The sequence below is a fragment of the Heterodontus francisci genome, chromosome 8 (assembly GCF_036365525.1).
Source record: "Heterodontus francisci isolate sHetFra1 chromosome 8, sHetFra1.hap1, whole genome shotgun sequence".
Lineage (NCBI taxonomy): Eukaryota > Metazoa > Chordata > Chondrichthyes > Heterodontiformes > Heterodontidae > Heterodontus > Heterodontus francisci.
Genome location: NC_090378.1, coordinates 67,119,678 through 67,144,787, shown reverse-complemented (window position 1 = coordinate 67,144,787; position 25,110 = coordinate 67,119,678). Strand labels below are relative to the sequence as shown.

Here is a 25,110-nt window from a genome sequence, read left to right as displayed (position 1 = left end):
TTCCACCAAGGCCACTCAGCTCCTGACCTCATTGCAGTCTTCATCCAAACATGGAAAAAGTAGCTGAATTCCAGGAGAGGCGAGAGTGGCTGCCCTTGACATCAAAGCAACATATGCCAGAGTATGGTATCAAGGAGCCCTCGCAAAGTTGAAGCCAATGGGAATCGGGGTAAAACTCTCCACTGGTTGTAGTCATACCTAGCACAAAGAAAGATGGTTGTGATTGTTGGAGGTCAATCATCTCAGCTCCAGGACATAACTGCAAGAGTTCCTCAGGGTAGTGTCCTTGGCCCAATCATCTTCAGCTACTTCAGTGATCTTCCCTGCGATCATAAGTTCAAAGTGGGGATGTTCGCTGATGATTGCACAATGTTCATAACTACTCAACTTCTCAGATACTAAAGCAGCCCATGTCCATATGCAGCAAGACCTAGACAACATCCAGGCTTGGACTGATCAGTGGCAAGTAATATTCGTGCCACACAAGTGCCAGGCAATGACCATGTCCAACGAGACAGAGAAAGAATCTCACCACTTCCCCTTGATATTCAATGGCATTATCATCGCCGAATCCCCCACTAACATCTTGGGGGTTAACATTGACCAAAAACTTAACTGGATCAGCCATATAAACACTGTCCCCAACAGCACTGTGGGCATACCTACACAAGACCTGCAGCAGTTCAAGAAGGCAGCTCACCAATACTTTCAAGAGCAATTAGGGATGGGCAACAAATACCTTACCAAGAGATGCCCACATCCCACAAACAAATAAAAAAAAATGAAAATCGGTCAGAGATTGGGAATTCTGTGGTGAGTAACTCGCCTCCTGACTACAGGCCTGCTTAGGTCTGCAAAAAAAAAAAACCCGACCCGAGACCAACAGAATTACATCAGCCTGGATGTTGTCTAGGTCTTGCTGCATATGGACACGAGCTGCTTCAATATCTGACCTGGCCGAGTCCTTTCATTTTTTCCCCGCGCCCGACCCGACCATCAATTAACTTACCTTCCATTTTTCACTTTGTTGCTGATCGGCACAAGCTTAATATAACAAACAAAACCACCTTTCTAGTCCAAAAATTAAATTAACATTGGAGCCACGTACCTGTGATAGAGTGTGTCTGATCCGAGCCGAGCCCGAATGCCGGACCAGGAAGTACAGCCCAGCCCGACCCGAACCCAACACATGTTGTCGGGTCCCATAGCATGCCTTTATTCCTGACTCCCCAAAGCCTATCCACCATCTACAAGGCACAAACCAGGAGCGTGATGAAATACTCTCCACTTGCCTGGATGGGTACAGCTCCAACAACACTCAAGAAGCTGGACACCATCCAGGACAATGCAGCACACTGGATTGACACCCCATCCATCACCGTAAACATTAACTCCCTCTGTCACCAGCGGACAGTGGCAGCAGTGTGTAAAAATCTACAAGATGCAGTGCAGCAACCTTCCAAACCCATGACTTGTGCCACACATCATCCTGACTTGGAACTATATTGCCATTCCTTCAGTGTCACTGGGCCAAAATTCTGGAACTCCTTCCCCAAAAGCACTGTTGGCGTACCTACGCTAGATGGACTGCAGCGGCTGAAGGCGGCGCACACCACCGCCTTCTCGAGGACAATTAGGGATGGGGAATAAATGCTGGCCTTGCCAAAGATGCTCACGTCCCATGAATAAAAGATTAAAAATGATTAAATTATAAAAGGATTGCATAAATTAGGCTTGTATTCCCTGCAATATAGAAGGTCAAGAAAAAATTTGATTTAGGTTTGTAAAGATATTGATAGGGTAGATAGAAAGAAACCTTTTCTGTTGGTGGGAATGTCTCAGACAAGTGGACATAATGTTAAAAATCAGAAATAGGCCATTCAGGAAAGAAGTTAGCAAACATTTCATACAGGGTGGTAGAAGTGTGAAACACACACAAAGCAGTAGATGCAACCTAAACTTGAGATTGATAGATTTTTCTGAGCTAAGGGTATGAAGGGAAATGCAGTCAAGGTAGCTGGATGGAGTTAGGATACAAAATCAGTCATAATCTCACTGAATGCTGAAACAGACTTGGAGCTGAATGGCCTACTCCTGTTCCTATATGTGCTACTGAAAAGGATGTGCACACAAGTGGGGTCAGGTTCAGGTTCAACTATAATGCTACTGAGGTTGACCAGGTTGCTAACTTTTCTATTTAGACTCTCACAAAAGGTGACAAACCAGAGGTTGCGGTCAGGGGTGGTGTCAGTGCCCTTGGAGACCCAACCCAGCAAATGAATGCCTTCAGGCCAAGAGGGAAAATGCAGGCACATAACAAACAAACATTCATACTAAGTGTCTGCGGGCCTCGTGTTTCTCTGGGCTACTTGGGTGAATACCACAAAATCTTGAGGGCCACAAGGCATTTAAATCAATGGCTGGAATTTTACATTGGGAGGGAGACCTTGTCCTCCAACCAAGAAGTCGGTGGCGAGCCCACCTCCACCGGGCCTGGGGAGCCATGCCAGGATTTTGCGCTCCCCAGGCCCTTAATTGGTCTTGGGCTGGACTTCCACTTCCGTGAGGCAGGAGGTCCTGCCTAATGGTGCTGCCAGCCAATCAGCTGGCAGCTCTCAACCCTAGCAGCGCCACCTGGCGCTACACCCAGCCATCTAGGCAAGAGGAAAGACAACCCCGGAACTCAGCTAGGTTTTTAGGGCCTCGCCAGGGACAATTGGCCAGGCCCCAGCGAGGAAGCTGGGGGGGGTTGGGGGTGGCCCTTTATGGGACACAGGGTTCCTGATCAGGAGGGGGTCCTGCCTCCTCAGACCACAAGGCTGGGTTCTTGGGCCTTGGCCGTCTGGCCACAGAGGGTAAAAATACCCACGGCAGCGGAAGGACCCTTAAGTAGGCCCACTTAAGGGCCTTGATTGGTCTGGGGCAGGCGGGCCACTTCTCGCCGCCTCCTGCTACCAGCCCACTCGTTGGGGAGGCTGTAAAATTCCGGCCAAAGTTTCCATTACATTGCAAATATCTCAACCTGCTTAATGAACAGATCCTTATGTTAATTTGAAATTCAAATAAAGCAATGCAATGAGTGATAAATATAAGCAAACACAAGCACAAATAGAACTGAGTTGCCCAAGCTTTATTGATCAGATCGCCAGGCCTGGGCGGCACAGTCGTTAGCACCGCAGCCTCACAGCTCCAGTGACCCGGGTTTGGTTCTGGGTCCTGCCTGTGCGGAGTTTGCAAGTTCTCCGTGACTGCGTGGTTTTCCACTGGGTGCTCCGGTTTCCTCCCACAGCCAAAGACTTGCAGGTTGATAGGTAAATTGGCCATTGTAAATTGCCCCTAGTATAGGGAGGTGGTAAGAGAATTGAGGAAAAGTGGGAATATGGGATTAATGTAGGATGAATATAAATGGGTGGTTGATGGTCGGCACAGACTCGGTGGGCCGAAGGGCCTGCTTCAGTGCTGTATCTATGACTAATCAGTCATGTGACTCAGGGCCATAGTTTCGAATCTTTTGTTCGATAAAACAAGCTACTTGGACATTCATAAGATGTTACGGTTTCCTCCCAAATGGGCATACATGAAGATTTCAAAGACACTTTGATGGCACAAAAGGCACAAATAGGCTTATGGTGACAAAATGTGACAAATTCTGTTTTTATTCCATGGGATTCCAGGATTTTTAACTGATGCTTTGGGGATCATGTGTGCTTGTGTCCATTTTCTGTGAAAACAGCAAATTAGTAGCGTTGACCGTTTTTAAACTTGAATTAATGTTGCAAAGGAGGAAATTTGCATGAAAATAAGTTGAAAATGCAATTGGCCTTGTTAAATGTTAGCTCTGACTATAGACAAGTGGGTTCCTGTCTTTTGTACAGTTGTAATAGAACTGATTCAACTCATTGTGGAAATGCAAACACACTAGGCAGTGAATGATGTCAACTGCCTTTAATTAGATTCAGTGTTAGCAGCCCTACAGCTCCAGGTAATCAATGCGGTGTGAAGTAATGAAGCATTCCATCAGTTTTGACTGTCAAAGTAGGCCCTTGTTATCGCTACAATTCAATCTTTAGAATTGGAACCGACTGAATTAGGCTGCAATACTTTTTCTAAACTCCCTTTTCTCAAGTCTGCTTACTGAAGACAGAAAAATACTGTGGAACAACCAGCAATGGGGTCAAACATGAGTGAATACAAAGAGCAGATGAGTATCCAGTGGCTATCAACCCTGATGGCTCAGTTGGTAAATGCACAAATTTAGTGTGAACCAAGCTACACAAATAAAGGGCCCACATTCAATCCCTCATCTGTACTAAGCTACTCATGGCAGTAAGGAAGCTGCAATTGGCCAGTGGTGTAAGTTAGTTAGCAAAAAATAGTGATTGGTTAACATTTCATGCAGATGGTACCTCTTTAAAAAGATTCCTTTTGGAGCTGGAAAATTAAAATCATCCTAAATTCTTTGTGATTATTTAGTTTTAACATAATATATAATAGTTGTCACTAGACTCTAAAGAGTACTGGACTCACTAATGATCACACATAGTATAATATACTTCAACTGTGATGAAGTATACCATTTCTTATCTGCCTTCTGCCACAGTTGCAAGTCGTTCATGCTGTTCCAGTTTACATATACTGATCAGCATGAGCGAAATCAATCCATGACCACCAAGGTATATAGAATGGTACCTCTCCAAGTAACATGTTAGTTAAAACATCATTAATATGAAAGCGACTCAAACTGTAGAGTTAGCAAGAGTGACAGGTACAGAAACACAAAGATAAAAGTTAATAAAATTCAATTACCGGGGACAGTATCTACCATTTAGGTTTTACTAAAATTCTGGTGATAAACCATAGAAACATGGGAGTTTACAGCATAGAGGGAGGCCATTTGGCCAATCTTATCTGTGATAGCTTTTTACTACATCAATCCAAAACTAATCCTACTATCCTGCCGGTATCTTCCTCTGCTTCAAATGTTTATCTATGCTTCCCTTAACAGATAGAATGCTTTGTCACTGAGATCATTCTATGTTCCAACAACTCTCTAAATACAGAGATTTCTCCATGCTTATCTATCTAATTATAGCCAGAGGATCACTTGCAGTGGCTTCTCTTCCTGCTCCCACACTGTTAGTTCTGTTGTACCCCAAGGATCTATCCTTGGCCCTGCAACCTAATTCTCATCTACGTGCTGCCCCTCTGAAACACCATCTGAAAGCACTGTGTTTATCATCAGCATATGTGAAAACTCTCAGCTCTACTTCACCACCACTTCTCTCGACTCCTCCACTATTGCTAAATTGCTATTTGTGCATTGACACTGCTTATCTGGCATCCATTATTGGATGGTCAGAAATTTCCTCCAATTAAATATTGGAAAGACTGAAGCCATTGTTTTCAGTCCCTGCTCCAAATTCTGTTCTTCAGCTACTGACCCCATCCTTCTTCCTGGCAACAGTCTGAGATTAAGCCAGTCTGTTTGCAACCTTGGTGTCACATTTGACCTTGAGAGGAACTTTCAACCTCCTACTTGTGCCATCACCAAGACCACCTATTTCCACCCCCATAACATCACTCCCGTTGCTGGTCATCTGCTGCTGAAACCCTCATTCATGCCTTTGTTACCTCGGTTGTTTGTTTGGCTAGTCTAGCTAGGAGAGAGTACTGAGTCTTCGGTAAGATTTTAACAATAACTAGTTTATTACATATTAGAGAACTTTATACTGCTTTACACAAGTATGTCTTACTCCACTGATGCCATGCTGCTTCTCTCCAAGTCTGTCTCTCATGTGATCTCTTACATCATAGCGGGAAATATTATTCACGCTGTCCCAAACATTAGCCCTTTCAAACCCTGATGACATCTTCCAAGTCTTTGTCCATATATATTTTTGTACATTCATTTTGACTTTTACATACTATCCCATATTCCCCCCCCCCCCCCCAAAGTCTCTGACATCACAGATTAAAATGTCAGGAGGCTTCACAACTCTCCTTGATCATGCTGTCAGACTTGGAAGATCAGCAGTCTTTCTCTGAACTCTTGTTTCTTGACTTGGTCGGCCTTCATTGAGGTGCGTAGTGCTCTCTGAATTTCAGGTTCAACATCTGGTTCATCCAAACATATAAATAAAAGCTAAATACTGCGGATGCAGTATCTGAAATAAATAGAAATGCTGGAAATACTCAGCAGGTCTGGCAGCATCTGTGGAGAGAGAAGCAGAGTTAATGTTTCAGGTCAGTTCTGAAGAAGGGTCACTGACCTGAAACGCTAACTCTGCTTCTCTCTCCACAGATGCTACCAGACCTGCTGAGTATTTCCAGCATTTCTTGTTTTTAATTACATCCAAACATATGACTGATTGACAAATTTGATGAACAGAAATAAAGATTTCTCCCATTATATAGTACCTTCTGAAGTAAGTATTAAGTAAGATCTCAGTTGATTATCATCTCCCTGGACGATTACTCCTTCTCTGCCTTGGTCTCATACCCATACCTTGTCTCATTTCATTAGCTTGGGTAGGTTCCTGGTACAATATCTTCTGTCATAAGTCTCGAAAAGACTTTGCTCCGTCTTGAACTCTGATAATCCTGGACTTCTAGCCCTGGACATAACTTTTTGGGTAGGATGGGAAGTTGTGTTCTGAGCTTCCTTCCCATCAACAGTTCTGATAATGCTAATCCACATAGCAATGGAGTAGATCTGTTTAGAGTGCAGTTTGAAAATCTTCATTCTTCGTTAACATTGCTTTGATACTTCTGACTCCTCTTTCAGCTTCACCATTTGATTGAGGTTATCTAGGGGAAAATGTAAGATGCACAAATCCACATGTTTCAGCAAAGTCCATAAAGTAGTCATTTGCAAATTGTAGAAACAATTTGGTCAGGTATACCATGAGTTGTAAAGATCGCTATTAAAACTCAAATGACTGTCTCCGTAGTCATTGTGTACAAACATTTGACTTCGATCCACCTGAAAAAATATCAGGTAGGATTTTCCATTAAACATGAATAAATCAATCCCCAGACATTCTGGTTGTAAATTGGGTCATGGTAAAGGGTTCCCTCTGATCTGGTCTGTGCATATCTGGCAATAAGAAATAATTTCTTCTGAATCTCTCAATATTTCCAGCCACCACATGGACAACTGAGCCAGTGCTCTGCATTTCGTGATACCCTTGTGGCCCTGGTGTATTTTCTCCAAGATGTCTTCCCGGAATGAGAATGGAATCACCAGCAAATCATCCACAATAGTAAAGTGCTTTCTGTATTCAAAGATGATTTTCATCACCGTACTATTCCTCATCTTGCATCTGCGCATGTCTAATTTCTTGGAGCTTTTCTTAAGCTTGCTGGCCATTGTGAGGCAGTGAACTGAGAATATGACTCAATTTCGTGAATGAATTTAACATCCTGTTGTGTAGGATGGTCAACAGTAGCTGTGGACAATGCATCTGCTGTCATTTGCTGCTTGCCCTGTACATATACAGTTTCACACGTGAATCTCATTAGCCTCAACCAGAATCTCTGGATTCTCAGATGCATTCTTGCGAGTTCCTTTTCATCAAGTAAGGAAACTAGGGGTTTGTGGTCTGTCTTTATGACAACCTTTAAGCCAATGACATAATCAGAACTTTTCGCAAGCCCATGTGACTGCAACAGCTTCTTTCTCTATGATAGCATACCTCTCCTCAGTCTCAGACAATGCTCGAGACGAATAAACTGACCTGCGACACTCATCTGGCTGTTCTTGAAAAAGGACTGCCCCATACCCTGTAGATGAGAGCATCTGCTACAATTGTGGTCAGTAGTGAGGGGTTATAATGCACTAAGATTTCTAGCAAAATTAGCATTTCCTTGATCCTGCACCGGATGTGCATCCCAATACCATTGGTGAGCTTTCCTTAATAGTTGTGTTAAGGGTTCAGTAACTTGCACTAGATTGGGCAGAAATTTTGCCAACTGATTAACCATTCCAAGGAATCACTGAAGACCTTGGATAGAAGTAGAAATTAAGAATTCACTAATGGCTCTCATCTTTTGTGGGTCTGCCATTATGCCCTTGCTACTAACAATGTGCCCTAGGAAACGAATAGACGCTTGAGAATTCACACACTATTAAGTGTTTCTTGTAAATGATTCAAAACTGCTCTAATCCTCAGGTCATGTTCTTCGACGGATTCCCCAAGACATATTACCCCTTTAAAAGGGCCCTGTAGAATGTTTGATATAGTTCTTTGTAATATTTCCGGTGCTGATGTTATACCGATTGGTAAGCGTTTAAAACAAAATCATCCGAATGGAGTAATGAGGGTTGTCAATAATCTTGACTTCTCATTGAATGGGACTTGCCAAACACCACTATTAGTGTCGAACTTTGTGAACACGGTACTTTTGGATACCTTTGCCAAGCTTTCGTCTACTGAGGACATCGGATGGATTTCTTTAGCTACAGCCTTAAGTTGAGTCTACACAAATGTGAAGAGTACCATTAGGTTTAGGAACTGGAACCATTCCAATGCACCACTCTGTAGGCTCATTGGCAGAGAAATGACTCCCAAACTGGTCATCTCTTTTAGCTGAAGTTGGACTTGGCTTCATCTGTGGGTATGGTATTTTCCAAGGCGTGAAAAGACACACAGATTTGGCATCTTTTTGCAAAGTAATAATATATTTGGTCTTAAATTTTCCTAGACCAGTAAATAACTTTGGAAAGGCTTTTTTGAAGTGACTCCTAGATTCTTGCTGCTTAATTTCTTCCAATTTCCTGATAAGATGAAGGTCTATACACGCTCAGCTACTTAAGAGAAAATTCTCGATTCTATAGGATATACACTGTTTCCAATATCTGCTTTCCCTTGTACTGGAGTGTTGCCTGTAGCTTTCAGTTGACTTTCAGTTCAATCCCTTCTGGACCATGTAACAGAGTTTCTGTTGGTTAATAACCATGGTTCATTGTCTGATAAAATCATCACACTAGCTCCAGTGTCCAGTTTAATGTTGGCGATATGTCTGTTGACATATCTGCAGTCCAAAATGCATGATTAGGGTCATTGATCTCACCAAAGAAGTTTTCTGATTTCTCTTCTGATGGAGATTGTTCAACTTCATTAATAGCTCTATGCATGAAGACCTTTCCTTTAGAACCTGTGAAAGTAGAGGTTTTACTTTAGCACATCTTCCCAAAATGGCTAACTTTCTCGCAGTGAAAGCATTCTACTTTGTTTGCAAGACACTGTTTGTGCCTGTGGGTCTTTTTGGCGCCACAGCACTGGCAAGGTTTCATGGCATCTTGCACTTTCCCTTCCAAGCGTACCTTCTTTTCTGGTGCTTCTTTTAAAATCCAGTACTTATGGAACAGTACGGTCGCTGGAGGTTTCCTGAACCAAGGTTTTTCTTCACCTCTCAGGATTGTTCTGTTTTGCTTACAGACCTCTGCTTGTCTCACCAGCTGTATTGCTTTGTCTAGGGGGAGGTCTTCCTTAGACTGCAATAGATCTGATAGCGATTATTCAGCAATACCTACTACAATGCAGTCTTTTATTAATTCTGATTTAAGGTCTCCATATTTGCATCCTTCAAGTGGCCTTTAAGAGTCATTAATAAAACCAGGTTCACCTGGTTTCTGGACCCTTCTGTTGAATTTGGCCCTTTTTAGAATCTTAATTATTTCAACCCAAGAAGCAACATCAAAGGCTTTTAAGACTTCTTCAAAATGCATCTGATATCTCATTAATGTCCTGTTTTGCAATATCATCTGCTATTGCACCTACGGAATAAAGTAATGTATTGACTTGTTCTGCTTCAGACTTGCTGTCAAATTTTGAAGCAATCCGGTATCTCAAAAATCTTTTTCTCCAAAGTTACCCCCAGTTTTGAGTTTGATTTGGTCCTTCCATGTGTCCAAACCTCTCTGGTAGTGTAAGTTTAAGATCCATGGCTTTCCTAAACTTTCTAGATAGCTTTCCCTCCAGTATTGCAAGTTTTCCAGTGCTGCTCAGCCTCACACCGACTCCTGCTATGGTCACTGTTTTTCCCTGGGAAATCTCTCTGTTGGACTAGGTATTTATTTCTTAAATGCAGCTTTGCGGCGTCATATCAATAATCTCTTCACTTCCTTCACCTGAAGTATCGAGCATTTGTAGCTGCTTTTTTTTCCTTATTTTTCTCTGCCTTGCGGTTGCTATGTGTAATGGCACCAACCTCAGATCCACCCTTGCTAGGGATTTAGTTTTCCCAGTGCTGCCAAGAACAATTTTCTACTTTTTTTTTTTAAAAAAAAGGTTTGCTCACCAGATTCCCGACCAGTGCTTGGTTCTCTGACTCAAAGCCTGTGATCGCTGGACGGGGATATTTTTTCCCACAGATCACCACGCCTCTGTGGTGCAGCCTGAATGCCTCTGCAAGCTAACCTCCTGATTCTCTGTGCAACCACTTCATCCAAGGAGCAGCTCTGGAGTTCCTCACAGCCTCTTCGAGTTCTGCAGTTTTGGTGCCATTTTTCTCAGGTCTGACTTTCCAACCGTCGTTTCAAAATTTTCTAGGTGTTGTCTGTCAAGAACCACTGCTGTTCACCATATTGTATGTTTGGCTAGTCTAGCTAGGAAAGATTACTGAGTCTTTGGTAAGTTTTAACAATAACTAGTTTATTACATATTAGAGAACTATATCTGGCTTTACACAAGTATGCTTTACTCTACTGAAGCCATGCTGCTTCTCCTTCAAGTCTCTCTCTCATGATTTCTTACACTGTCTCAAACATTAACCCTTTCAAACCCTTATACTACAAACTCTAGACTTGACGATTCCAACGCACTCCTGGCTCGTCTCCCACATTCCACTCTCTGTAAACTTGAGGTCAGCCAAATTTATGCTGCCCGTGTCTTAACTCGCACCAAGTCCTGTTCCCATATCAACCTTGTGCTCGTTGACCTGCATTAGCTTCCAGTCAAACAATGTCTTGATTTAAATTTCTCATCTTTGTTTTCAAATCCCTCCATGTCCTTGCCCTTCCCGATCTCTAATCTCTTCCAGCCCCACAACCCTGCAAGATATCTGCACTCCTCTAATTCTGGTTTCTTGTGCATCTCTGATTTTAATTGCTCCCTCATTGGTGGCCACGCCCTCAGTTGCCTCAGCCCCAAGCTCTGGAATACTTTCAGCACACATCTCGACCTCACTTTCCCCCTTAAAAAAACTCCTTAAAACCTACCTCTTTGACCAGGCTTTTGGTCATCTGACCCAATATCTCCTTTTGTGGCTCAGTGATACTTTGTTTTATAATACTCCTGTGAAGCACTTTGGGATGTTTTATTATGTTTAAGATGTTATATAAATATAAGTTGTTTTATAATTCTCCCTTCACTCTCAGTGACATTAAACTGATGAGCCCTTATCACCAAGTCCTCAACTAGTGGAAATAGTTTTTCCCCTGCTCACCCTCAATTTTAAACTCCTTCAAAAATTTTTTTAAAATGTCTCTTAAATCTACTCTTAACCTTTTCTGCCCCATTAGAAATAATCCAAGTATTTCAGATTTCTTGCTACAACTATAGCAAATGTTACACTGCTTTTCAAGAAAGGAGGTAGAGAAAGAAAACAGGGAACTACAGGCCAGTTAGCCTAACATCGTTGGGAAGATGCAGGAAACTATTAAAGAAGTCTTAACATTGCACTTGGAAAAGCATAGTATGATTAGAACAAGTCAGTGTGGTTTTAGTAAAGGGAGATCCTGTTTGACAAATTTAGCATTTTTTGAGGACATAACTAGTAGGGTAGATAAAGGGGAACCAGTAGATGTAGTATATCTGGATTTTCAAAAGGCATTCGATAAGGTGCCACATAAAAGAATAGGCAAGATAAGGGCTCACGTTGTTGGGGGCAATATATTAGCGTGGTTCGAGGATTGGTTTACAGACAGGAAGCAGAGAGTGGACATAAATGAATCATTTTCAGGCTGGCAGGCAGTGAATAGTGGGGTGCCGCAAGGATCAGTGCTAGGGCCTCAGCTATTTACACTCTATATTAATGACTTAGATGGGGTGCAGACACGATGGGCCGAATGACCTCCTTCTGCGCTGTAACAATTCTGAGATTGATTGATCGATTGAAGAGACAGATACTAATGTATCTAAGTTTGCTGATGATACAAAGCTCAGTGGAAAGATAAGCTGTGGGGAAGATGTAGAGAGGCTGCAAAGAGATATAGACAGGTTAAGTGAGTGGCCAACAAGATGGCAAATGGAGTAAAATGTAGGGAAGTGTGAAGTTGTTCACTTTGGTCATAGAAATGGAAAAGCAGAATATTTTTTTTTTTAAAAATGGTGTGAAACTGGTAAATGGCGACGTTCAGAGAGATTTGGTGGTACCCATACAAGGAACGCACAAAGTTAGCATGCAGGTGCAGCAGGCTATTAGGAAGGCAAATGGCATGCTGGCCTTTACTGAAAGGGGATTGGAGTACAGGAATAAAGAAGTCTTACTAAAATTGTACAGGGCTTTGGTGAGACTGCACCTAGAATACGGTGTGCAGTTTTGGTCTCCACATTTAAGAACTAATATACTTGCCCTGGGAGGCAGTGCAGTGAAGATGTATTAAATTGGTCCTTGGGATGAGGGGGTTGTCCTGTGATGAGAGGCCAAGTAAATTGGGCCTAAATTCTCTCGAGTTTAGAAGAATGAGAAGCGATCTAATTGAGACATACAAGATTCTGAAAGGGTCTGATAGGGTAGAAGCTGAGAAACTGTTCCCACTGGTGAGGGAATCTAGAACACGGGGACACAGTCTCAGGATAAGGGGCCAATCATTCAGGACTGAGATGATGAGAAGAAATTACTTCACTCAAAGGGTTGTGAATCTTTGGAATTCTTTACCCCAGAGGGCTGTGGATGCTCCATCATTGAATATATTTAAGGCTGGGATAGATAGATTTTTGGTTTAGCAGGGAATCAAGTGATATGGGGAGTGGGCAGGAAAGTGGAATTGAAGCCTAAGATCAGCCATGATCGTATTGAATGGCGGAGCAGACTCGATGGGTCATATGGTCTACTTCTGCTCCTATTTCTTGTGTTTTTGTATAGTTCTTCATCTCTGGTAAAATCCTGTAGCGAGTTGAGAGACACAGTGCAGATCATTGGAAATCAAACAAATTATAGCAGTTTTCAACAGGATTCATCCACTGCAATCATATACAGGCTAACCTTGAAAACTGGCAAAAGCTGACCAACAGCCCCCAAAAAGGTGACGACTCTGTCCCCCAGCACGACAGGAGAGGTCTCCAGATATGATTGGGGAAGTGGAAAAAGGGAAAGGTAGGTCCAAGGTTTGCTTGTGGGGCCTGGAGGAGTACTCCTATTCCATGAAGAAGCTTACTTTTTTATTTTATGTTTACCTACCTGGGCCTCTTCTGGCCCTCGATCTAGCTTCAGGCAGATTTGGCTTGGTGAGAAAGCTGATTAGACCTCAGGTTGAAATTGTACATCGAGCCCTAATGAGGTCATCAGAGCCCGACCAGCATATTGAAAGAGGACCACATCAGCCTGTCTTTGCTGCCTGCGATCTAGTCTTGCAGCCGATCAGATCTGGATGCGAGAGTGGGTAAGTTCCCCATTTCACTTTAATTGCTGCCCCAACTGGTTTCCACTAGTTGGTCTAAGCGCTGACTGCTCATGGGTGATCAACATGCATCTGGTCTTCATTTACTCAACATTAAAACAGTTTTAGAAATCAACAAAAGATCAGACAGTATCTGAAAAACAGGTTAACTTTGTGGGTTATTGTTTACCTGACTTATAATGAAGAATACAATAGTCATGGCTGCACATGTCAGTGTGACAAGCATCAGGAACTTGAACCGAAAGATAAGCCCCTGAAAAAAAAAGGCAAAATGTGGTCAGCCAAATCTCTAAAGTTATCACGAACTGATAATATGCTAGCTGACATTGTAAGTGGTTTTCTCTCTTTGGGTACTGTTCCCCATCCATTTCAAAACTGCAGTCATCACCCCCAGCCCCTCAAAAATACTCATCCTCAGCCCACCTCCAGACCCCCTTTCCTCTCCAAAGTCCTTGTTAATTGTTTCTCAAAAATCCACACCACTGCCCTTGCAACTTCCTGTTGAACTTTCCAATCAGATTTCTACTCCTCCTGCAGCACTAAAATGACCCTAATCAAAGTCACAAATGGCGTTCTCTATTAACTACGACCATCATGAAGATCCCACCTGCCAAGAATGAGGCATATTAATTTCATCATATGAACATTAATTTTAAACTGTTGCTGGAATGAAGAAATGACTTGTTTAAAGAGATCAGCAGTGGCTGAAAAACATTTGCATACTAAGAGATAGTGCCTGGAGACAATAGAACAGCTCCCTGATCCAGTTAACCCAAATAGATTCTGATGAGCAGACATTGAATGTGCAAGAAAGCCAGCATTCCAGGGTGTCTGCTAAGATGGTGAATCCAGAAACGCGGGGGTTTGTTCAAACAGCTTAATCTGCTGGCCCAGGTTGTTTTTGAAGCATTGACAGCACGGTTTGGGTCAGACGGCAACTAAACCTGGGAGAAGTCATTGTGTCTCTGTGTCTGTGTCTGTGTCTGTGTCTGTGTCTGTGTCTGTGTCTGTGTCTGTGTCTGTGTCTCTCTCTCTCTCTCTCTCATGAATCCCCAGATCCACCTAAGTCACTTGAACCTCAAAAGAGAAAAGACTGCTACATCAAAACAAGTTTTGAAGCATGTATTGGACCCCAACTAAATGGCAACATTTACCTGCAATCAAAACTCAAAACGACAGTAAATAAACCCCAGCTATTGCTTCAAACTTTTCCCATTCATTCTTTCTACTTTTCTGTCTCTACCTGCCAGTGTTTATCGCGTATGCATGTTAGTGTGGTCACGCCACGTATTCGTAGTCATTTTAACCAAATTAGTTTTAAGGTTAATAAACTTCCACCTTTCTTGTTTAAATCGAAGAAAACTTGTCTGGTCAATTTCTTTGTCTTACAATTGGAGAGCAGTGAACAAGGATTCATTGGGCGGGAGCTAAAAAAAACTGTTTTTGAAATTAAACCCAGTTACGGTTAAACCAGGCAAAGGCTGAAAGGGAATCCCTAGACCCCATTGTCACCTGGTCGTAACAATGACCCATGTGCATTTTCCCTCCTGGTCCTCCCTGCAGCCTTCAAATGAGCAAACCACACCACCCTCCTCCAGTGCCTCACCTCAATTATCCAGCTAAGTGGGACTTGCTTGTTTGGTTTTACTTTAACCTATCCAAAGTACCTCCAATAATAGCTTTGCTTCCCAGCCCTGCACAGCTATCTCCAGACACTCAAGGATTCATCCTAGACCCACCTCATTGTCTACCTGCTACTGCTTAGTATCATCCACAGACAAGGAGTCAATTTCCACCTGTATGCTCTCGATACCCACCCCTCTCAGCCCTTTCATTAGCCAGTAGTCAATGGAATGGAATGGAATAGAATATTGTGCAGGGCATAATAGGCAGCTGTTGCGATGCTGCCCAGTTTGCACTACTGCCCAAGCTGAATCTTTGCGCCCAAATATGTGAATAGAGAAATACATATCTTTAATCAGTCCTCATCTGCAAGCTAGTTGGCGCTATGTTCAATAGTGCCACTCAAGTGAGGGCTGTGAAAAATTGGGTCACTCACACAACACCATCTCTTGTCTAGCCTCCCTCCACACTATATCTCTTGCTACTCCCCTGCACCAATACCTTCCCCCCCCCCCCCCCCCAGCTATGGTCACACCATTCCTCCCATTTCACTCTTTGCTCTTTTGACATTTGCTGGGTTCCTTTTGGCCAAAATTTATAATTGTACACATTCACTGAAATAATAATAATACACGGCCAGACATCCCACATGACAACAAATGCCCTACATGCCATAAAGTCTGTAGATCCCAAATCGGCTTCATCAGCCATCTTCAGACTCATGGAAGACAATCATCCTTGCCTGCGAGGGATAGCTAATACTATTAATAAAAAAAGCTGCTCTCATTCACTATTGTTCTACCACTCCAACTGGTGGTGCATTTCAAGAATGGTTGGTTTCAGGATAATCATCCACTGGAAAATTTCCATTTTTAAATGTTAAAAATGGCGCATTGAGCTAATTTTTTTTTTATAAATTACAAATTTCGTGATTTTAATTAAAAATTCTCCAAAAACTTCCTCCTTCCCCTCTGTGGGAACAGAACTATGGGGATAGAACAATGGGAACATTTAAAGTGAGCTGCAGAGGCAGCTTATCAGCAAAAGCAGACTAACAAACAGAAACTATCAGGACAGCTGTATACTGCTTAATAATAACCCTTTGTATAACAGTCAGCCTAACGGTTCACAAGGAGATAAGGGGATGGGAAACTGGAGTAAGAAGTTAAAACAAATTGCTAAGACAGGACACCAATCAGGCTTTGACAAGATGAAACTGCAGGGGTCAGTAAACCAATTGGGAACAAAGAGTAGGTGTTACTGATTTGTATGAATAACTATAATAAGGCTGGATTTGGCACGAAAGGTGGGTTAGTTCAGTCTGTGTGTGTAGCTTTTAGTTTAGTGCAGTTTAGTTCAGTTCATTGTTAAGTTTTCTGAAGACGTAACAATTAAGTACTGTAATAAAGTTTCTTAAAGCTACAGTCGGACTTTGTCTCTCTTTGTGCAACTAATGGGATCCAACACCCTCTCAATTCACAGAAACACTCCACCCCTTCCAAATTTATGTTCCACCCCTAGTATATGCTGACACTATTCACCCAATCTCTTCTCTCTCCTCTTTTCAACCCCTTGCAGTTCAATCAGGCACTTTTCCACCCATGGTTTATGCCAACACTCTTCTTCCACCTCCCACTTCACTTTGAGTGAGCATTCTTCTCAACCACAGGGCTCCCCCTGCCTCCTACCCACCCATGTCTCCAACTCCTGTTGCTGCTACACATTCCTGCAATCCCTAGTAACATTAAATCAATACTGGATGCAGTTTTAGTGCAGTGGCCCAAAGTGTCCATAGCTCATTGGTAATTGGACCACGGTCATTTAAATTCCTTAGTAAAGATCAGGATAAAAAGGGTCAAGACCATTCCTCCTCTATTTAATTAGGTTGGATTCATTCCAGGAGCTGGAGGTGAGAGAACAAGATGAGAAATTCACGGCAAACAACTATCTAACACTAGGATGAGAGAGCTGGCAATACAGCACCTTTGTTCCCCGGTGGAGTGGGGTAAAAGAGACAGGAGTAACTAAAGTAGCTGTAGACTAGTCAGCTTAACATTGACAGTGAGTAAGTTTCTAGAGACCATAATACAGGATTAAATTAAATTACTTAGAAAGACATCTTAATTACGTACATAGATTTGTGAAAAGAATGTCATGTTTGACAAATTTGATAGCATTCTTGGAGGAAAGAAGTGTGTACTGGAGAAAAGAAATGCAGTGGATCTGGATTTTCAAAAAAGGTGTTAGGGAAGGTGCCACATATGAGGCTTGATAAAATTAATACACATGGTGTTAAAGGGAATATGTCCTTCTCAAGGACAATTAGGAATGAGCAATAAATCCTAGCCATCACAGCAAAACTCACATCCCATGAGCGAATAAAAAAATGCATAGATGGGAAGATGGCTAAAAGGACAAAACACATTAATGGTTAAAAAGACATTTGCAGACTAGAGAGGGATATAACCAGCGATGCACCAGGGGCCAGTGTTAGAACCATGGCTAAAAGATCTGGACTAGGGTAGAGGTGGTACAATATCAAATTTGCTGCTAAAATATGAAGTGAAAAGGAGAACTATAAATGATTTACAGGAAGATGTGAACAGATTTGTAAAGTAGGTGGATAGATGGCAAATGAAATTTAATGCAATAAATAAAAACAAGAAATGCTGGAAATACTCAGCTGATCTGGCAGCATCTGTGGAGAGAGAAGCAGAGTTAACATTTCAGGTCAGTGACCCTTCTTCAGAACTTGTTTTATTTCAGATTTCCAGCATCCGCAATATTTTGCTTTTATTGAAACTTAATGCAAACTGTGAGACCTTACATTTTAGGAGGAAGAATATGGAATAAATATACTACATGCTGTTAAAAAAAAAACTAAAAAGGAGTACAAGAGAATAGAAGCTTTGGGCTTCAGATACAAAAAATTCCAAATTGGAAGGATCAAAAAATGCATATGGGATCGGAGGCTTTATAAAAAAAGAGGCTAGAGCACAAATAGAAAAGGAGTAAACTAACCCAATACAAAATCATTGGTTTGGCTACAAATAGAATATTGTCTTCAGTTTTGGGCATCCTACAAGGCCATGAAGCAGGTGCAGAACAGATTTATTAAGGTACAGTGATGAAACACTTATGAGCAGAGGGTAGAAAATGGCTTATTTTCGCTAAAACAGAGGAGATCTGATAGAAATGTTTAAAAGTATGAGGGCTTTGATAGTAAATTCGAGAAACTATTTTCATTGGTCAGTTACTGGAGGGCACAAGGTTAAGATCACCAAAAAAAAAGAGAGAGAGAGAGAAAATAGGACTGTTTCTTTTTTTTCCCCATAAAATAGAGAACTGTTGTTAAGATATGGAATGTGGGACTAGATGCTGAATTCATGGTAGCTTTTAAAAAGCAAGTGGATAAATATTTGAAAAAGAAAAACTTAAAAGGGTATGGGGAGTGAGATGAATGAATAACTCTTTCAGATAGCAAACATAATGGGTTGAAATTTATGGTCCCGCCATGGCGGCTCATTTAAATAGCCAGGGCAGACCACCCACCCGGGGGATGTGGAGGGGGTGGGCTTTCCATCCCCGGCAATGGCGTCAGCTGCCTTTGCGCAGGCACTGATGCCATTTTTAAAAGGGCTTTGAGCCCTACATTTCAATTTAAATATTTAAAGAGAGATTGAAGGAAATAAAACAACATTGATTTCGCCCCTCTCCCACCCCCCAATAACCACAAACTTTAAACTATAACCCTTCCCACTATCTCATACACCTTTGACTCCGTTCCCTCCCACTCCTACACTGAGAAACCTACCTGCTCCCCACTCCCCACCAGTATTTCGCCTAGGTTCCCCGGACGAGGATCCAAAGGCACGGGAGTGCCAGCCAGCGGCACAAAAGATGACACAGGAACCGACTGCAGGCACATAACAGTAATTAATTCATTCATTTACATCAATTTAAATATTTAAATTGAGCTCCCGTCATTGAGCAGCCTGGGGGCCGCCATGAGGCCTCACCACCACTGGTAATATTGGGTCGGGCCTTCCCAGAATCGGAGGTCCACGGTGGGCCTCTCCTGGAGGCATTTTCCGGCCCCCCCCCCCCCCCCCCTCCCAAAACGATCCCTGATGTCAGGAAGGGTTGGTAAAATTCAGCCCAATGAGCCAGTCTCTTTCTGTGCTGTAAAATCCCGCATTGTGTTTAGAGTATCCTCATATTTGTACCTCATAGTGTAGTCTCCTCGCCTTGGACATGGCTGGGAGTGAACATCGTTTGCCACTTATATTTCGGAATACCTGGAAGACCATAAAGCACAGGAAAAAGAAATACAGACAGGCGCAGATACCTGCGACTATGATGAAGGCCATCTAGATGGGCAACTGTCAAGGTAAACACTGACTTAGTGGTTTAAATTGTTCTTGAGATGGTTTCCCCAACAGAAAACAACATAGTCCATTAATTCTGCCATATGGGCAGCAAATAAAGGAATACTGGAGCCACATATTAAACCTAGGTCGGCCTTTATGCCCTTTCTAAAGTGTGGTGATTCACACTGGGCTATAAATCAAATACTGGCAGCCCAAGTAGCTACCTTCACATAATAGTATCAGCACCATATCCAGGCTGGATCCTGTCTTCACCCAGGCCCTCTCCCTCACTCAATAGTGATCCAGAATGGAAACTATGACAGATTTTACCCTGGAGGAGAGACCAAATATACCACCCCCCACCCCTAGTTCTGTCCCACCCCACCCATCCTACCTCAACTGAGATCAGCTAATAGCACCCTGGTATCTTCTAGTCTGTATGGCTCAGCCCACGGTGGACTGTGACTTAGGTTCCCAATGGCTCAGTTGCTTTCACATGCGAGACCCTTTTAAAAATGCATCTTAATAAAGTAATTGCCACAGAGTGATTATGCAGTATGTTAATCGATGTGCAGATAAGTAAAAAAGTAAATGAACAGAAAAGGCTGTTCCATCCATTGTAAATGGATAAATGGGAGCACACGCTCATTAGACGTGGGTCATAGAAATAATGCAAGGGAATTGCTTCTTTGCACTGAAGTCCACTGTGTTTGTGTTGGATTCAAATTCTCGTGCCACTTTGGGGTTGACTCTGGTAAGCAACTGCATAATCTCACATTTCTTGCCATACTCATCCACCATATGGCATAATGGCTTAACATATCTTTTCTCGTTGCATGTGCTGACAAACTGGTCATGTATTTCCAGCATTTTTCATTTTTGATTGTAAGTTTTATATATTGTCTATAGAAATCGGAGTGTGTTGATGTCAATGAGGGACAAGTATTTCCTTCCAAGCCTGACGATAAAGGCAAATTGTACCATCCCTAACCTCAAATGCTGTCCTGGTTCAAATTAATTTATTGAGCACAGGCCAGGGATTAATTTCCTGTTCTGGATGGTCCATTCCAGACCATGTACTACATTTAACCACTAAGCCATTGAAGAAGCAGGCTAACTGAAGGGTAGGACTACAAAAAAAATATATAGTTAAAGCACATTCTGCAGGATGATAGTAATTTTAACTTTACAAAGCTTTAAAAACAGGAAAGCTTTTTTTTTGAAAAAATTAAATACAGTGCATTAAAGACATTTTCTGTTAATCTTTCTCCTCCCTTCAAGAGTTTGACTACCTGCTGTGGGATGGTTCCATGGGTGCTGAACATCCTCTGTTACTTTGCTTAAAGTTCCTATTAATCAGAAATGAGCCTAGACAGCAATTTGGTAATAGATGTCCACAAATGCATACTTTCCAGAAAGAAGTTACTGGATACCAATCAAGAGTAGAAATCTCAGCTAGATTTTCCCCTCTTTAGCCCAGGGGCATGGAGTTTGCTGACTAAACCAAAAATCTTCTGATCTACATAGTTAGCTACATACTGCTTTGACCAATCGAGTTATCAGCGAGCTGAAGTCCAAGAATCTGATTTTAAAAAGTCCAGCCAGACATCTTTAGCTCTCTGGACTGTATTTTATTAGATCAGCATAGTGGATCCTCGGTTTGCTTTTGTAACTCATTAATAGCCACTACACAGTGATAGATAAGGGTAACAGGCCCATTGCTTCTGTTCCTACACTGTGCTATGAGGGAAGTAGGATCAGACTTGCAAGAGGAAGGAGGAGGAAGGCACACAGAGGCAACTCCCAGTGCTGGGACTTGTCCAAACCAGCAGGCTCTTCACAAAACCAAGAACAACATTCCTTAGAGGTTTATCAAAGGGCAGTGTTCACTACGTAGAATTAGACAATAAAAGTGAAACTTTTCAGGGAGCGTAAAAAAACTTTTAAAAAAAAAAGTTACAAATAATTTTCTTGCAGACCAGTCACTGCAGATGATCAATAAGTAAATGAAGGCAATGGAGAGTTTGCACAGGCCAAAAGGCAAATTACAGCGTAACGCCCAATTGAAATATTTATTAAGTATTTGGAATTCGATTTCAGCAGTCTAGACACATTTAACCCCATAGGGTATACTACAGATGATATTTTTTCTTTTCTATTTTCTTTGTACATGCCCTGCCCCAGCACTCCCCAACGTTTCCCCTTCTTGTGAAGGTGCTGACTGTTTGAGGTTTAGCTTCATATGAGTGCCTCTTTGATACCCTATGAAGAAACCATTCCTCATGCGAGTGTTGGCAGAAAATGTGACTGTGTGTGTCACTGCCAAACCCATCCTGTCCTGACTGACATTCACAGATATACAGCTGTCCCACCAGGAGCCACTGGATCACAATTAGGTGCTGGAATCTAACTGATCTTCCCCTCCATAACCCATACAAAGCTAATTTTGTAGTAGGCAATAGCTAATTTAGCACAAACCAGGAATCAAACTGTGGGCCATTTTGCTCTGTAGAACTCAGTAACACATTGATCACTTCATATATCAAGTGAGTCAGGATTTGTTGGAAAGATGTTCTTCTGAATAAACCACCACCATGTCTGGTGTCCCCCAAGGATCTTTTCTTGGCCCCTCCTATTTCTAATCTACATGGTGTCCCTTGGTGGAATTATCTGAAAACATAGCATTAGTTTTCACTTGTCTGCTGTATGCCACCTAGCTCTACCTCACCATGGAACCATAATCCAGCATTAAGTCAGCTGCTTCTGTAGAGGAGGAGAAATCAAAAGGAAAAAAGCTCAATTTTCTTCTAACAATCAAGTGAATCAGTGAAATTGCTGCAGCAAATGAAATATTGTAATTAATTGCTTTGGGGCTGAGCTGAAATTGACTCTTCTCTAGAAATCTGCCAGCATGATTCACTGAGAATATTGCCTGTGTTCAAAGGAACTGGAATTAATCACAGCAGCTTATCTCTGCTGCACACCAGAGAGGCAGAGAAAGCATATGCTTCCAAATGTTTTAACAGCAAATGCATGCATCTCACACTCCAGCTCAGTAGCTCTAGAAAGGAGGAGGTGAATCTAATTGTGCCTTTGGCTCAGCATTGTGAAATAAACAAGTGTCCCTGCTATTTTCCGAGACTATTTTGAGACCGACCTGAAGTGTTTTTCATCAGCATCTCAAGTCATAAACAAACAATGCCGTTGATGGTAGAAACCATCACCATTAATAGTTTTAAATTCAATGGTCAGCCAGACTACACAGGCCAGAAACATACAGTTCCTTAACTGGCCTATACAGGCCTTCCCAACCAATCACAGCTCATCAGCAACGGATGATTTTATTCCCCCCTAATTTACACCACCATTACCATTACCCCATGTGAAATCAACTAATTTAGTACTGACAGAGGAATAAAACTTGGTACCTTTCTGGGCAGTGCACATATCTGCTGAGGCAGCAGTCTGGCTAACATATTTTACACACATTTTTTTAATCACAAATTACTTGCATTTCCTGCCATGAATGGAGGGGATAAATTTGTTGATGAGAAATCCACAATAAAAGGATACAGCCAATTCTGTGCCAACATCAGTGGCCCAAATACTGTAGAATGGGTTGGTCAGTTGTACGCCCCTGTAACAGGATTTTTAAAAAAAAAATTCAGGACAAGTTTTGTCAGGAAAAAATAAACATTGTACTCAAAACATGACATGCAATCGCTAAATTTAAAAAAAGAGCATCCTGTAGGCATCTTTCACAGTACATGGTTTTAATATGCAGCTCGGTTGAAAATATATTTCTTGCTGCTTTTGCTCCGCCATTCCACAGTTGAAAGAAATTTGATTCCTACCCTGTGCCGATGTTGTTCTTCAACAAATCACTGACACTATATTTATACCACAGCAAAATGGCCAGCGACAGCCCTGATTCTGGTGGCAAGCTGTAATGAAGTCTGAGGTAGGTGTCTCCAATTACATAGTAACCCATCTCGGCTGTTAGTTTCCTTGTGCTGCTGGAGAAACCAACAGCCGAGATGGGTCTCCATGTTACTGAATGCTCTTACCCACCATGTTTTCTGGCTGTTTTCACATTGCTGGCTTGTACAGACCTTCCTCATCACTGGGGAAGGTTGATGTGCAGTAAACAATTGAGACTTTTTAAAACAAGTGCTACATGTAATCTTGCAAATCTACAGCAGTTTCCCAGTTCCTACTGGGGTTCTAGATGTACTGGAAAGTGAAAATCGGTCACAGAATCACTAATAATGTGCCAAAGCTGAGTTTGAGAAGACCTGTCATTAATAACTGCCTCTTTAAGAATGAAAGTTAGGAAAGTTTAGTTTATGAAGTGATTTACTACATCAGCACAAGGCACTTCATCTCTGTCCAAGCAAAACACATACAGGTTCTAAGTGAAACCTCTCTTTAGCATGTCACACAATTGCCGTCAGTGACCGATTAACTTGAACCTCTGAGTGAAATGTATAACAAGTATTTACCTCTCACATAGATCAAAAATGAAGAGGCAGAAGGAACCAAAACCAATTGGCACAATCTGCTTCAAATAAACAGACAGTCGATTCCTCTCATTCTGGTCCTAGGGACAGAAACACAATGCAACATTATACATGAAGAAATTAACAGAAGTTAATCCAACTGCTGAGAAGAAAACAAAACGAGGCTTTTAAACAAGAGAGGGTTGATGAGGGTAATGTAGTTGGTGTGTCATACATGGACTTTCAAAAGGTACTTGATAAAGTACCACACATCAAACTTGTCAGAAAAGTTAGAGCCCATGGAATAAAACGGACAGTAGCAGCATGGATACGAAGTTGGCTGAGTGACAGGATACAGAGACAGTGGATGTGAACGGTTGTTTTTGGGACTGGTGAAAGGTATATAGTGTAGTTCCCCAGGGGTCGGTATTAGGATCCCTGCTTTAATGACCTAGGCTTGGGTGTACAGGGTACAACTTCAAAATCTGCAGATGACACAAAATTTGGAAATAATGTGAACTGCGAGGAGGATAGTGATGAGCATCAAGAGGACATAGACACTCTGGTGGAATGGACGGACAAGCAGCAGGTGAAATTTAATGCAGAGAACTAGGAAGTGATTCATTTTGATAGGAAGAATGAGGAGCGGCAAAATAAATTGAAATGACTCCAATTCTAAAAGGGGTGCAGGAGCAGAGGGACTTAGTGGTATAAGTGCACAAGTCATTGAACGTGGCAGGGCAGGTTGAGAAAGTGATCAATAAGGCATTCGGGATCCTGGGCTTTTTAAATAGAGGCATAGACTACAAGAACAAGGAAGTTATGATAAACCTATATAAAAACACTGGCTCAGCCTCAACTGGAATATTGTATCCCAAGCTGGGCACCACACTTTCGGAAATATGTAAAGGCATTAGAGAGAGAGAGGGCAGGAAAGATTCACGAGAATGGTTCCAGGGATGGGAAATTTCAGTTACAGGGACAGATTGGCAAA

The 25,110-nt window shown here is 42.1% G+C and overlaps 1 protein-coding gene across 1 annotated transcript in view; it reads right to left on the bottom strand.

Annotated features, from left to right (window-relative positions):
* wls (Wnt ligand secretion mediator) overlaps window positions 1-25,110 on the bottom strand; it is a 77,556-nt gene that overhangs the window by 6,525 nt on the left and 45,921 nt on the right. Inside the window, exons 7-10 of the mRNA XM_068037265.1 lie at window positions 24,120-24,217; window positions 23,191-23,254; window positions 19,474-19,617; window positions 13,794-13,877 (exon numbers count right to left, since the gene is read on the bottom strand). Coding sequence (XP_067893366.1) covers window positions 13,794-13,877; window positions 19,474-19,617; window positions 23,191-23,254; window positions 24,120-24,217 — 390 coding nt within the window. The remainder of the gene's footprint in view (window positions 1-13,793; window positions 13,878-19,473; window positions 19,618-23,190; window positions 23,255-24,119; window positions 24,218-25,110) is intronic.